This window comes from Carassius carassius, chromosome 50 (genome assembly GCF_963082965.1).
Source record: "Carassius carassius chromosome 50, fCarCar2.1, whole genome shotgun sequence".
In the NCBI taxonomy this organism is placed as follows: Eukaryota; Metazoa; Chordata; class Actinopteri; order Cypriniformes; family Cyprinidae; genus Carassius; species Carassius carassius.
The window spans coordinates 10,239,854-10,253,468 of NC_081804.1; the positions used below are offsets into that span (position 1 = coordinate 10,239,854).

The 13,615-nt window shown below is 35.1% G+C and overlaps 1 protein-coding gene across 1 annotated transcript; it reads right to left on the bottom strand.

Moving 5' to 3' along the window:
* Positions 1–2,152: 2,152 nt before the first annotated feature.
* Positions 2,153–10,800, bottom strand: LOC132133818 (guanine nucleotide-binding protein G(i) subunit alpha-1-like). The gene is made up of 9 exons (XM_059546813.1): positions 10,326–10,800; positions 6,577–6,619; positions 6,053–6,194; positions 5,786–5,943; positions 4,679–4,807; positions 4,237–4,366; positions 3,973–4,126; positions 3,273–3,477; positions 2,153–3,177 (listed from the first exon to the last, which is right to left on the bottom strand). The coding sequence occupies exons 1-8, from the start codon at positions 10,441–10,443 to the stop codon at positions 3,287–3,289; spliced, it is 1,065 nt and encodes a 354-aa protein (XP_059402796.1). The 5' UTR covers positions 10,444–10,800; the 3' UTR covers positions 2,153–3,177; positions 3,273–3,286.
* Positions 10,801–13,615: the final 2,815 nt, after the last annotated feature.

Below are 13,615 nucleotides of genomic sequence, written 5' to 3' on the forward strand. Positions count from 1 at the left end.
TGTTACTTCAAATCCATTAAATAATATAACTACCACACAAGACACCTTGTTATTCAGCAATATATAAATGCCCATAAATCGATCCTAAAAGCTATTGTGTCTTGGCATATGCAGCGTATGTGAACAATAATTACACCCATCTACAAAGCACACAGAGTGAATTAAAGTTGCAAAAATAGTCAGGCTCATCTGTAATGTCATCTGGTTGATCAAACAGACAGAGCTGTTCCAAAGCCCTGATGCTGTGTGATCGGGATATTGGAGGGCTGGTGTAGTGAAGTATGGATTCTTTTGATCAGGTTTTCAATCGCTTTCATTTTACCTTCCACTTTAGTAGTTGTCAGTTTGATCTCCCTGGGGCCTGAGTGATTAGTCAAATCACTTCCATTTAAATCCAAATCTTACCCTAAAAAGGCCACATGGACATGTGGATGATCTACTGGTAATGTGTGGTTTTACACTTTTTTTTTTGGAGGGATGTGAAATTTTAAACCAGTTTAATGTAGTGCAAAGAATTTAATTTAATACAATTTAAGCCTGCTTTTTAAACTTGAAGTCATCCATGAGATAAATATTATTATTAATATATATATATATATATATATAAAGTTGTGCTCATAAGTTTACATATTCCTTGAAGAATGCGCAAAATTGTATTAATTTTCACAAAATAAGAGTGATCATGAAAATTGCATGTTATTTTTTATTTAATACTGTCATCAATAAGCTATTTCACGTAACAGATGTTTAAATATAATCCACAAGACAAAATAATAAACGAATATATAAAAATGACCCCGTGAACACTGTGCGGCATTTCCTGGATGATCCACGGCTGTTTTTGTTTTGTGTTGGTCGTTCATGAGTCCCTTGTTTCTCTTGAGCAGTTCAACTTCATGCTGATCTTTAGAAAGATCCTCCCGCTTCAGGACATTCATTGGTTTTCCAGCATATTTGACCACTTTCCAGCAGTGACTGTATGACTTTGAGATCCATCTTTTCGAACTGAGGACAATAGAGAGACTCATACATAATTACAAATGGTGAAAACATTCACTGATGCTCCAGAAGGAAACACGATGCATTAAGAGCCAGAGAGTGTAAACTTATGAACAGGATGATGAGGTGTACATTTGCCAGAAACATGGGACTCATGAACAACGAACACAAAACATAAAAACATTCGTGAATCATCCAGGAAATGACACACTGCACTAAGATTTAAGGGTATGTACATTTTGAATGGGGTCATTTTTACAAATTCAGTTATTATTTTGTCTTGTGAAGTATATATAAACATCTGTTACATGAAATAGCTTATTCAAGACAGTACTTACAAAAAAAAAAAAAACAACTGTGAAATTATTTTGTGAAAAGTATTAACATTTTGCATATTCTTCAAGGAATATGTAAACTTATGAGCACTGTACACAAACACACACACACACACACAATGTATTACTAAGACAAAGTTTTATATATATATATATATATATATATATATAAAATGTTTTTAACAGATTTTTTTTTTGTATTTGAAAGTTTTGATTTAGTTTTTTCCCAAATTTTTCCCTATATAGTTTTTATTAATTTGTTATTTCAGTTTTAGTTGTGTTACTACATTTATTTAAACTAAATTATAAATTGAGAAATGTTGCTTCTGCAATTCAATTAAATGCTTTTGTTTTGTTTTCCTGCTTCCTACAGATTCTCCAGCTGGGTGAATCTGAAGATAAAGAATCCGTAGATAAATTTATCTGTACAAAACTAAATTCAATCAAATATTTGCACCAAATTCCCATCTGTCCTAAAGTGTAACCTAAAGTCGTCCAAATAATTTGCCTCCCATAATGCCAAATAACATGAGGCTGCCAATAGGAATAATTTCTGACTTGAACTGTCATCGCCACAAGAGTGCAGTTAGTATCCATGCTTTCAGCAATGCTGTGTGAAGCAAGAGCTCTTACAGCTATTTCTGTGGGAGAATATTGATTTACGGACATCACATACAATTAAAAACACTATTGAAAGCAAAAACACTTCCAAATGTTTTTTTTTTTTTTTTGGGTGCATATGAGGGTGAAGGTTGCTATTTAAAGAACGTTATGGAATGGACTATTTGCTCAAAAAGAGAAAGGAAAAACGCTTGAGATTCTTATTTCAGGATGCTGTTATTTCAACAGCATTTTTATTAGCAAAATAGCGAATATTAGTCAACATATGTCCCCATCCAATGAGAACCTACATTTAAGGGATGTGAAATTTTAAACCAGTTTAATTGACAATGTTACTATTAGAGAAGACTGACATTACATTGTACAGGTTGTCAAATCATGTGTTATTTAACATGCATGGGTATGTGCAAAAATTGTTCTAGAAATTATAAAGAGAAATTCTTTGGTCCCTTTTAATGGATTCAAAAATGGTTACCTTTGATCAATAAAAAATGCCTATTATAATGTATTATGTTGACCTTTTGTCGAGTTCTCCATCAAAACAGTTCACGATTTGCAGGTGCAGATGAACCAATTCATCAGCAAATATCAGGCTCACCACAGTTTTTCCATCATTCCAATCACAGGCAAATCTGACAACGCTAGTAATGATGGCTGCGCTCAGATCTGCACAAGGTTTTTCAGAACTATTCTGACCCTGTAAGGAGGTTCAGACATGCTTGGATTTTTTCCCACTGAATTCACAGCTCCGAGATCAACCACAGGTGTTTGGTCTCAAAATATCTAGCTTTCATAGTCTAGACTACTACTGAACAGATTAAAGCCGTGTGGATATATATCAGCTGGCTCTTAATTAACTTAGCTGAAGTGGGGGTGGGAAAGCACTGCAAAATTAACTGCAAGGTACATGACCTTAAAGACAAAAAGAGACTAAATAATGTTCCCAAAATCCCTTTGAATGAAAAACACCCTTAAAAAAGGGCCTGTAAATCAACGTCTAAAAATGGTGAAAAACATCAGCAACAAATACAGTTGTACAAATATTTTACACAAAATTATCCTTTCCCCCCCCTAAAACGCAAAAACAAAAAAAACCTCTTAAAATGTTTGGAGAACATAAATATACAGTTAAGTAATGCATTCAACATTCAGGTTCATGGTTGACCTTCCTCCTGTTCTAGTTCTCCCAAAGATTTCACATCAGGCCACTCGCAGTCACACTGTGAAAGTAAACATTCAATAGATAAATAAACAGTTTTTCCAAAATCACATCAATTCATTCATTCAAAATGAAGCTAGTGTGCTCCTGCTCACCAGTGAGATGGCTTGTTTTAGAAGAGCCCACAGTCCTTAAGGTTGTTTTTGATGATGACGTCAGTGACTGCGTCAAAGACGAACTGCACGTTCTTGGTGTCGGTGGCGCAGGTGAAGTGGGAGTAGATCTCCTTGGTGTCCTTCTTCTTATTCAGGTCCTCAAACTGACACTGAATGTAAGCGGCTGCGTCCTCATAAGTGCTGGATCCTTGTATAGAGTTTCATATAATTAATATGGACAAATAACAAAAATAAACTTGAGACACTAAGTCATATTAAACAAAACTACTACTCTCTATAATATAGTTTACTTTCTACACTATTTCTGTATTAAACTGAATACAAATATTAATAGTATCTCAAAGATATTAAAATAATACTGATACATACATCTATAATATATACTATTTTCAGCATGTGTTATATTAGTATAATATTATTTATATTTTTATTAATATTTTGAATCCATTTTTGTTTTCATTTAAATTTTAAAGCTAACAATTCTGTTGTTTTGTCATTTATAGTAGTATTTGTTTATGTCTATAAAGTGTTTATTCATATTTATTTCAGTTTTAATTATTTTAGTATATCAAGTAAGCCAAATTAAAATACCTGTTGGCAATTAGTTGTAAAATACTATAAAATATTACCATTTAAATAGTACTTAAAAAAAAAAATTTCAAGATTTTTAAACTGTTCATACCAGTATACTCAGGGAAACAAATCGTAAGCGGGCTTTTTTTAATCTTGTCATCAAACAGATCCTTCTTGTTGAGAAACAGGATGATGGAAGTATCCGTGAACCACTTGTTGTTGCAGATGCTGTCAAACAGCTTCATGCTCTCGTGCATTCGGTTCTAAAAGAGGAGAAATAAAGCACTGTCTGGGAGGAACTTTCAAAGGCAAAGTTTCTGTTTCATGACAGACATAGTGCTGACACTGAAAGAGATCTTGTCTGAGCGCTCACCATTTCCTCATCTTCAGCCAGGACGAGGTCATAGTCACTGAGAGATACGCAGAAGATGATGGCGGTCACTCCCTCGAAACAGTGGATCCATTTCTTCCTCTCAGATCTCTGGCCGCCCACATCAAACATTCTGAAAGGACAGGAGATGTGGAAGGTGAGTCACACTGAACACAATGACATTTACTCAAGATTGTGGTAAATAATGGTTTAATATTTATGTATATGAATAAAAGGAAGGAAGTTAGATTAGACAAAGTTATCCAACAAAGACTATGATACAAATAGTGCATAAACAGATGGCTAAACTGAAAGTAGGTACATGAATCATGCACACATCAAACAGTCAGCACGCAGTTCACACTCTCAGGTTCTGCGTGTCTCAAAAATATGGATTTTATTTAATCAGTTTCGGTGTGTGAGAAGTTACAATTAAAATACTCACTTGAAGTGAAGTTCCTTGAAAGTGAAGTGGGTCTCTACAATACCAGTTGTCTTCACCCTGGTTCTCAGGACATCTTGCTGAGTTGGGACATAGGAAGAACTGGATATTCTGTCTAGGTCATTCAAATAGCTAGAGAGGGAAATACAGAGTTCAGCCCATTATAAAGTTATTCAAAAACCATTTCATGACTTTAAGGTGAAATTATTTGAAGAGGTTCAGGAAACCAGTTTTAAAATGGTCATTTTTCATCAGTTCTGTTTGGAGACTTTAAATGGAATTAATCAAGTGTATATATTTTAATACAACAATAAAGAATTTTTCAGATATATAAAGCTTTTTTTTTGGTTAAATGGTGATCCATTGAGCTTTCTAATCTCCAAAGAATCTTAAAAACAAAATGTATCAGTTTCAACAAATTAAAGCAGCACAAATGTTCAACACTGATAATAATTAGAAATGTTTCTTGAGCAGCAAATCATCAAATTAGAATTGTTTCTGAATTATCATGTGAGGCTGGAAGCTGGAGTAATGATGCTGAAAATTCAGCTTTATCATCACCGCAAACAAATTACATTTTAAAATAATAAAATACAAAACTGATATTTTAAATTATATTTCATAACGTCACTGTTCTATCTGATTTTATAATCAAATAAAATGTAGACTTCTTTTTAAAAAAAAAAAATTTAAATAATATTACTAACCCCAAACTTCTGAACAGCAGCATATTTTCGTTCTAAATTAGATTTCCTAGACACATCTACTTTTTATGATGTCATAATTGTCTATTGTGAATATATTTTATTCATCTGGGTTGTATGCAAAAGGTAAGGGTTCACAGCATGCTTGGAGAATACAGGACAAATTTGCATTTTTGAAAAGTTTGCATAAAGCATATTTGAATCATGGACCATAATGGATGGAATAACGTCAATAATAACGCAATGTAAAAGAAATGTCCACACACAGCACATGATTCATTGACGTGTTCAGCAGCCACAATGGAAATGGAGCTGGGATAAGTGGGGAGCGTAAAAGTCATTATGTGGGAAACAGCTGTGTAGGGAAGAAAAAAAAAGATGGCAAAAAAAGCTAAAAGACACTCACTATGAGGCAGAGTCATTGAGCTGGTACTCTCTGGAGCGACTGAAACAAGCCTGAACGCCACCATCCTTCCACAGCCGCAGGATGATTCCTGACAGCTCGCTCGTCATATATCCCTCATCTGCAGAGCCGGCCAGCACAAACAGCTGCCTTGCATCATCCTGCCAAACAGCCAATCCAATGCATCTTGGTTTCCTTTTGATACTTTAGCATTACATAAATAAGTGGCCTGCATTTAACCCCACTTTACATTATAACAGCAGCACTTACAGCCCGGCCAGGATCCGCAAAGTCAATCTTCAGGCGGCCCATGGCCCTTATGATGGCGATGATGGACTGGATAGTGTTGCTGTAGACCACGGCTCTGAACTGTTTGCACTCTTCCTCGGAGTAGCCTGCTTCATGGATGATTCTGTGGGAGAAAAGACAATGCCATTAATTTAAGTAATAAAGCTAATAGCTCCTGGCAAGTAAATTGTGAATATGGGCCTTGCTGACGATTCTGAACATTCTGCTGCATGCTGTGCCAAAAAATGTTAAATACTAAGATATATCACTATATTTGCTCTGTTGCTTAATTCTAATGCCTCTGGGGATGTTTAAAACATTCAAAAGTTATAAAAGCCTGACAAATGGAGGAATGTCCTTTAATAAGTCATGTCCATACTGAAATGATTTCATAATTCACATTTAATTATAAATAAACACTGCTCTTGCTTACATCCTGCATGATTTCTAAACATTACGAAACTAGTATGACATATTAGGATGACATAATAGGGGTTGAAACTCACTTCATCTGTTTGACAATTGTACTCTTTCCAGATTCACCAGCCCCTGCAAAAGAAAGAAAGAGAGAGAAAGAAAGAATGTGTTAGCCAGATGGGCACACACCCAAACATTCCAGATCCTTCCCTGCTCCATAAAAGAGTATGAGGATCTGACTCTGAACGATCAAGTATTTGTGGCTTCTGCAAGCTCAGCAAAAGTACTTGTTAGTATCAGATTGAGCAGGAGGTTCATTTTATTTCCCTTCCTTTGATTTCACCACAAGTAATAACTGGGTAGGGAAAAGACCTTATCAACTTAGAACTTGTAATTATACGGTCACGTTGCATCCTTGCCACTCATATGACGACAAACAAGTGATAGAAAAAAAAGGGAAGCGGGGGAAAACTCATGTCATGTGAAATGACCCGAACTAACATTCTACGAAACTGAGACTTTAGTTTCATTAAGTGGATATTCGCTCCCCTGTATGTTAACAAGAGGAATAAAAGCAACAGCCTTTAACAATCAGCAGTGATGTAAGGAAGTGTGTAGGTGTTAATCTTAATGGATTAATTAAACATCACCTCACTGTAATGGGATAACAGACAGGCTTTGGTAAACACATTAGCTATACGTTTAGATGAGTATGTCAGCACAGGTTAGATTCAAGGTGACAGACATCAAAAATAAGTATTGAAACCTTTGGAAAACGTCCAGTGACCCCCAGAGGGGCACAAAGGGGAACACAGAAAATTAAGGAAAAAAAAAACAAAACAAAAGAAGAAAAATATATATTTAGAAGATATAAATAAAAAAAACTCATCTCTTTTACAGTATAAATTGAGATTTCTATACATGAAAATATATAGCAGTCTTTTTATTTGGGGGTCCCTGGAATCAAAGTTCTTTAAACCTTTTAAATCCCTAATTGACCAATTACACAATTAAAATTTTGCCATTTCAGAAAAAGGCTACCTGGTTTTTGATTTAGCTACAGTCAGGAAAAAACTCAATATTCCCATACAGCTCTCCACCTTCCATGAGACTCACAGAGTCTCACCGAGCGAACGTTTCAATTAACCATCTCAGTTGTGGTTGAGGACGTCCCTGAGGGAGGACGTCTATTTCTCTCAGTCCCAAAGAACAAACACAGCAATTAGGCCACATCAGCATCCCTCACACACATTTAATGCTTACTGCAAGAAAACTGAACACAAAGAGCACTGCATTTACCCCAGAGACCCCCCCAAAAAAACCACATGAGTTGATGAGAGGCTTTTGGCACTTAATGTTTATCCACACTATTAATTGTTTCCTGGGAAGCAAACATCAAAGTGTTCATGACAGATTATCAACCGTTCCAGTTATCAAAAATGTTCAAAGAACTTTGCAGGCAAAATCCAATACACTTTAATTGAAAACCTGAATTTGAAAATTGAAAATTTTGAACAAAGACAAAACATTTCCACACAGATTTCACATCGGATTGAAGTTTTTCATGCAAATTTGTTACACTGACAAACAACTGTGTATAGAACTTCACAAATCACTACATTATTGATAGTTGAGAATGTACTTTTTGCTGAATGTGACCACATGACCATCATGACTGTTGTCACTTTTCCAAAAATACACCAAAATGTTGCGGCCAAAAAAGTAATCGTTCAAAAGTGTGGCATGAAATGCATCCGTTTGTAAATGTGATGAATTTTCATGAAAAAACTTCATAAACTTCAGCCTCTTCAGCAAAATTCCAAATCAATTCAAACCGAGGCTGGAAAACTGTTAGAGACGGCTAAACTCATTGCTACAGCGCCATGGTGTTGCTATGTGGTTGCTAGGGTGTCCTGGGTGGTTTCTTAAAGCCCCCAAGCCAAAGTAGCCCAAGTATATATGATATTCGAGTCCCTACTTCAATATTAGCCATTGGAACTTTAATATTTTGGGTTAGCACTTGGTTCAAATTCTTAATCGGAAGAACTAGAAATTATATTGAAGCTTGGTTGCTTTATTCTGTATCAATCCAAGTTTCTGATGCCACACACTGAACTTGACTCCCAAAGCACTGGTTTCATCTTTTGTTTGGTCTCCTGAGGCTGCATTTATGGTGCTGTAATTTGAACTGGCTCTGTGGTTCCCATGCAACCAACAACAACTGCCTGAGACGCACGATCAACACACTTTATACTGTGAAGATGTGCTCATCTTCACTGAATAATTACATTTTGATAAGCATTTGCGACACAAAATTCTTTAAGTAACCACCCATGAAGGTACTTTCTCTTCACAGCAGTTGATTTATTCTTAGTAACAACCCTGGGAGTCACCATTTGTCCCCTCTATAGTCTAAACAGGAACTCCAGCCTGTTTTACAGCAGGCATAGGGACATATGCTGTTGATCCGCAATGCCAAAAAGCAAACAAACCCAAGGCGGCAGCACACACAGGGCGTATAATAAATCAGCACATAGGGGGAATCCAGTTAACTATTTAATTACAAGTCAATTCCCTAAAGTTTGATTGCGTAAGGGCAGGTTTTATGTCCTCTAACAATTTACACAGCAAGAAAAGATGGGACCAATAGGAAAATGGTCTGCACAAAAAAAGGAATATTAAATGACCAGATCCAAGCAAAACTTGGACCATTATTGTTTGCAAGGGAAATGGACACACCAAACTTTCCAGCTCTTCAAAATTAATGAAACCGCATGTAAACATCAAGTTTGTGACACGTTCTGTAAAACAAATATTATGCTTAAACTGCACACACCATCGATAATCAAGAAAAGCAAACAAATGTTTTAATCATCCCAAGGAAATAAATAGTTTGACTTCATTAGTCAATATCCTGAAAAATGCTTGCACACAAATACTGGAAAAGTACAGAAGAAACATGCAAAACAGGAATCAGTAACTGAGAAACAAGTGGCCTACATGGAAATCACAATGAATTTACAAGTTGACTGCTTTCACGTAACAAAAAAACAAAAACCTTAACTAAAGATATTGTTTATAATCTGCAACTGCATTCATTAAATTGTAAGACTTAACACATGAAAATGTCGTTATTGCCAATAGCTAAATCTATAAGGCATATTATATATGTGTGTTGGAAAATCTATTTAATTAACAAATCAAATAAATCATACATTCAAATAAACTCATGATATTTGAAAAGCCACTGAGACCACTCTTTAAACCCATCCAGCATCCATTATACTCCAAGCACCCAGCAGGACCCTCCATATGCACAAGATTATTTATCATAATTGGATGAGGTTTAGGGTAATCTATCAGGTCCATCTCCGTAAATCCGGCGGTTCAGATTAAATCGGATTAAACTAGTCTTTTGTTGGCTGGATCAACTGAGAGCCGTTTACGTCTAACTGGCCATTTGGCGAATATGCAAACCGGTAACGTTACTTTGAAAAGGTCAAGGCCAAAAAAATAAATAAAATAAAGACAGAAAACAGCCAAATGAAATCGCATACGCAATTAACTCGTCTCTACTGCATAGAACTATAAATGAAACTATTAAAAACCGTGTTTAATGATTCGAGTGAAAATGAACGAGTTGATTAGCTTCATGCTAGCCGAGACACCAGCGCGATAACTACACACAGAAAAGTTTCCAGCGCCCATAAATATGCACTTGACTGCTTCATTTTCCACTCATATATTATTTAAATATTATATCAAGTTCTAAAGTCACTTACATGTGCTGTTAAGTGAACTTCAATGGTCTTATTTACTAGCGGAGCAGCTAACTCACCCAGCAGCAGCAGCTTGACCTCTCGCGACGCTTTCTCTCCATCATCCCGCAGGTTTTTGTCAATCATTTTACTCCTCTCCTGGGCGCTCTTGTCGTCCGAGCTCAGGGTGCACCCCATCTTTCTGGAGTTTCGAACGATTTACGAAGACAAAGAAGTTGAAAAATAATACGCGGAAGAAAGAAATCTCATGCACAAGTGGTTTAAATGAGGGAGCCACCCGACTACGCCTCACGCCCAACTCTTTCACACACGCGCAGGCTCTTCAAACTCGAGTTTTCCACGCGCTGCAGTTTCTAATGTTAACAAAAAATAAAAACGGAGGCTGTCAGTAATCAGTCGAGTGCCTTGACGGCCATGGTTGATTAAAAATAACGTGAAAATTTAGTCATTAACGCCCAGTCTCACTCTCCGCTTCTCCTATTGCTGTTAAAGTGACGAAGAGATCGGTGGAGTTTCCTGTTTCTTTTCATACATAAATCCCCCCTCCACGGCGCGCGCATGGAACGCACGCTCCCGCACAGATGCGTGCACGCCAGGGTGCGCGCATATTGATCCCACATTGCTCTGAAGTCAGACTTTCATTGTTCACTCTTTAAAAAAATGGGTGAAAAAATAATTTACCCCATTATTTAATGAAATTTCTGAAAAACTTAATGCTTTCAAAATACTTCGTAATATTTTCATAATTTCCCTATTTTATTTTATCCATTTATTTATTTATCCAATTATTTACATTTATTTACATGATGTATATATTAATACTTATATATTATTTAATAATGAAATCTAAAATACTTAATCATGATTTTATTTATTTGTCATTTTTATTTTGTTTACATTGATATTAATCAAACATTTAATTAAATCAAATTTCATTTGATAGATTTTTTGTTTATTTACATTATTTATATATGAATAATTATATATTATTTCATAAAATTTCTGAAAAGCTTTGAAATACTATTTCTTTGTGATTTTTTATTTATTGACAGTATATTATTTATATATAACAATATGTTGTTTATTGTATATTTATATGTTAATTACAACTTTATTTATTGTCATATATTGTTTTATATATTTTTGTTCTTGTTCTGTCATGCCTATCAAACAATTCTAATTGCACTTTATGTCTAATTTAAATTTAATTAAATCTGATTTAACAATAAAATCTCCCATTATTGATTATTATTATTTTTTTATTTTTTTTTACATTAGTTTCTGCATAGTTGGGAGGAAATGGCTCCATTTGGTGAGCTGAATGAGGCCACATCTGGTCAGTCGGGCCACAGGTCTAACCATATTCAAATAGATTCAGACTTAGGAGATTTTCTTATAGGTGGCACATAACCATACAAAAAAAATTTAATAAATAATAATAATCAAAAGATGAGCTCATACATAAGCTTTAGAAATATTATCATAGCCAGCCTTATTATTTTACATGCTATTTAAATTTCAAATGTCATGAGCATGCAAAACAATGAACAAAGTTTCCCCACATATCCGCGACTAGTGTATTTTCCTAAAATACCACAAAGGAAGACAGGGAGCATTCAGCCTTTTTAATTAGACTAATCATTGCGACTGAACATTCATTACACTGATTTATAGTGTAATGAGAACAGAAAACATTGAGAACAGAAAGAACATGTGAACCACCAATAAGCTCAAAAAAGCAGCAGCAGAAGAAAGAACATTTAAAAATTAAATAAATAATAATTATGCTCTGCATCTGGAACAGAAGATTAATGTACAGATTTGTGGATTATTTACTGTATATGCAACTGTATAAATAAAAATGTTTATGTACTTATATAATACTTGAGAGAGAGGATGTCTGTAAGTCTGACATCCTCATTTCTGTAAGCAAACTTTTTACTGTCCTGGATGAGACTGATGACTGTGGTGTCATCTGAATACTTCATGAGGTTGACAACGGGGTCTTTAGAGGTGCAGTCATTTGTGTCAAGGGAGAAATGCAGTGGGGAGAGCACATACCCCTGAGGAGCTCCAGTCAGGAAGCTGGTGAATCACTAACAGATGGAGGTGGTTATAGAGAGCTGTGTCAGTTTAATCAGGAGGGTATCTGATGGTGTTAAAACCAGAGCTGAAGTCCACAAACAGGATCGTTGGATAAGTCCCTGGTTTTTCCAGATGTTGGAATATGTTGTGCAGTCCCATGTTGACGCATCATCAACAGATCTATTTGCTTTCTAAGCAAACTGCAGGGGGTCCAGCAAGGGTCCCGTAATGTCCAATCAGTAGGCCAACACCTATTTGTGGTTGTGACTAGTTTTAGACAAAATTCACTTTTGCAACTGTGCAACCAATAAAAAAAAAGAAGGGAATTTTTTTTTTTTTTTTTGTAAGTTGGCCCCTGAAAAAGGCATAATTTGCCTTTTTGTCCTGAGATTTAACATAAATTTTATAGGGTTATTCATCGTAAAACATAAAGACAAGACAAAATTAAAATGAAAGAATAAAGTGTCATAATCATATACACATCATTTGCACTGAATGGTGTGCATAGTTAGTTTTTCCTCAAACCATAGTTTCAGTATTTTATCGTTAAAAACAAAAGAAGCTTGGATTTTTTGTTTTTTATTAATAATAATTAAAAACTTGGTATACTTGAATGAAAGAGACCTAGTACACATTGTGCACTAGAAATGGCACACTAATCTAGCATGCGTCTTTATGATAGATGATTAAGTGGTGTGATGAGACAATGGGATACTTGTTGTTGCTGCAGCTTGGTGAGACTTGTTAAGTTTGCGGACTGATTGCTTGCTGTGCTGCTTGGATGTAGAGACACTGCTGAAACAGGACCTCAGGGGATAAGCGTGCAGATGCATGATTACAATGAAGGTGCGGTAGGGTTTGCTTATCTTTTCAGTCTATGTTATTTAAATGAATGATTCATTTATGATTAATTTATACACAAAATTTTGTTAATTTACAAAAAGCTAACTTTGGTTAGAGATTTTACAGCAATTTAAATTTATTTTACACAGCAGACTAGACAGTGAGTACTCAGTGTTACCTGCTCAGCAGTACCACCAAACGGCTGATCACTGCAACAGCATGGATTACTGTTCAAACAGAATAAATAAATAAATAAATGTTTTATTATTATTATTATTATTATTCAGGCCACTAATTCATAAATACTACAACATGCTGTCAAGGTAGTATAACAGGGCAAATATAATAAAGGAAAAAGCACTGATGAACTTTACAACTTTATTAGGTGATTATTATTATATTTTTAAGCGCTTTCCTTTTA